This window comes from Apis dorsata, unplaced genomic scaffold, assembly GCF_000469605.1.
Source record: "Apis dorsata unplaced genomic scaffold, Apis dorsata 1.3 scaffold_1054, whole genome shotgun sequence".
Classification (NCBI taxonomy): domain Eukaryota; kingdom Metazoa; phylum Arthropoda; class Insecta; order Hymenoptera; family Apidae; genus Apis; species Apis dorsata.
In genome coordinates, this window is record NW_006264152.1 from 1 (window position 1) to 2,393 (window position 2,393).

The following is a 2,393-nucleotide window of genomic DNA, read 5'->3' on the forward strand; positions in this document are numbered from 1 at the left end:
ATAATTTTATAAAATAAAATAAAAAGAAAATATAAAACAAATTTTTTTTTTTTTAAATAAATTTGTAAGTTTTTTTACTTATTTATATAAAAATCTATATAATAACATTTTATATCATATAAAATTTTAAATTATTGCTTTAAAATTTACTATTTATAATATAATGATTTATTATAATTAATTATATAAATAATACATTTATCAGAAAATTAAATAATTATAGATAAAAGTGTTAAGCACATAAACAAAAATATTTTTCTTTATTATTAGATATACCAAAAATAGCTTTTGTGTTGTGTGTGTATATATATATTACATATATATTTGATTTATAATTATTCATTTATTATTGTGTTATTTTTTATAATAATTTATTGCATACAAATTGTATTAATATACAAGTTTTTAAATATGCTAAATATTTAATTTATTTTATTTTTGCATAAAAAATTTTTTTTATCCTACACTAAAACTTTTGTTTTATATTAATTTTTTTTAAAAAATTGTATAAAAATCAACTATTAAAATTTTGAATTAGAATTCAAGTATAACATTTAAAACAATTATTAATTACATTTTGTTATACTATATAAAAAAGAATTCAATAAATTATATATATAAAATGAAATATAGTACATTTTAGAATTATTGAAATATTTTTTTTAACAAAAATGTATTTAATTTTGCTTTATTCTTTTGATTTTTAACATCTATTAGCAATTAATTTATCATATCAATTGTTTTTATGAAATTTTAATAAAATTTTAATAAAAATCTGTTTAATATATCTATAATTTTGAATTGTTACTTAATTATATAGATTATTTTATGAGTTCTTTTTCAACAATTATTATTATTAATTATAATAGTTTCAAATATCACACAAAATGAAATATTATTTTATTTTTATGATTTATCATTTTAGAATATTTTTTATACATATTATCGATTTTCAGATGTATTATATATTTGATGTATTATATTAATAAAAATTAATTCTTAATTTATAATATTAAATAAATATAATAAATACATATATTATTATATATATGTATTAAATATGTATTATATAATATATTTAATAATTGTTAAATATATATTATAATATTTAAGATATTAAAATTAAAATAAATATATTTTCAAATAATAATTATATATTAATTAATTAAATATATTTTTAAATAATAATTTTCGTATAATTTATTTTGTTACAGATATGATCTGAAGCCAATACATTTTGGTAGCAAGGCAATTGATACATTGGCTTTTTCTTTCAATCTACAAAAACCATTTTATGTTGTAATAATTGATGCAGGTTCTACTGGTAGTCGTGCTTTAGCTTTTAGTTTTCATGAATCAATCCTTGATGGTAATTTGGTTTTGGATGATGAACTTTATACAGAAACAAAACCAGGTGTTAGTGCTTATGCTGAAAGACCTAAAGAAGCAGCAAAATCTTTGACTATATTGTTAAATAAAGTCAAAGAAGTTGTTCCACAATCAGAATGGCAACATACACCTCTCAGTATGAAAGCTACTGCTGGTTTGAGACTTCTTCCTGGACACAAAGCTCAAGAAATACTTCAAGAATGTCGAAAAATGTTTGAAGAAAGTGGTTTTCAGGTATATCCTTATAATATTATTATAATATTATTATAATTTAATTATAATATTAAATCTAATAATACATGATTGATATTCTAAAGTTTGAACTTATTTTCTATATTTTGTTTTATATTTAAATAATCGTTTCATATTTCATATTTCATATTTCATATTTCATATTTCATAATCAATTTAAATTTATTAAGGATTTCAGCATGTCTTTGTTTGCATTAATATTATTGATATTGTTTTTTTCTTGAATTTATAAAGCGTAAATTAATATAAATTAATGTATTAAATAATTTCTATATTTGGCATTATATAATTCATATATAAATATTAGGATATTAATATTAAGATATTTATTGGTTTCATATAAAATGTAATAATTGGTATAGACTATTGCGAAAAGGTTATTAAATTATTTATATTAAATATAGATTTGAAACACATTATAAAAATTTATAAATATTATTTATTGAAGTTATTAAAAAATAATGGATTTTTTTATGATTAGTAATTAACTTTTATAATTTTTTTTAATTATTTTTGACTAAACTTTATTGAAGAAGCCTAAAGATAAATTAGATAGAAAATTATAAAATCTGTTTAAGATTTAAATTCTTAAATTATTTATATTATGTATAAAGAAAATTAGAGAATGATTTTAAAACATTTTAAAAACATATAAAAAATTTGATATACAATGAATAATAAAATTTATAATTTTAATTACAATTTAGTATAATTAATATTAAAATTATTATTAAATAATTAATATTAAAATT

At 15.4% G+C, this 2,393-nt stretch overlaps 1 protein-coding gene across 1 annotated transcript in view; it reads left to right on the forward strand.

Annotated features, from left to right (window-relative positions):
• The first annotated feature begins 1,189 nt into the window (after positions 1-1,189).
• Positions 1,190-2,393, forward strand: part of LOC102677081 (ectonucleoside triphosphate diphosphohydrolase 5) — a 15,249-nt gene continuing 14,045 nt past the window's right edge. Inside the window, exon 1 of the mRNA XM_006624366.2 lies at positions 1,190-1,623. Within this exon, the coding sequence (XP_006624429.2) occupies positions 1,528-1,623 (96 nt within the window). The 5' untranslated portion in view covers positions 1,190-1,527. The remainder of the gene's footprint in view (positions 1,624-2,393) is intronic.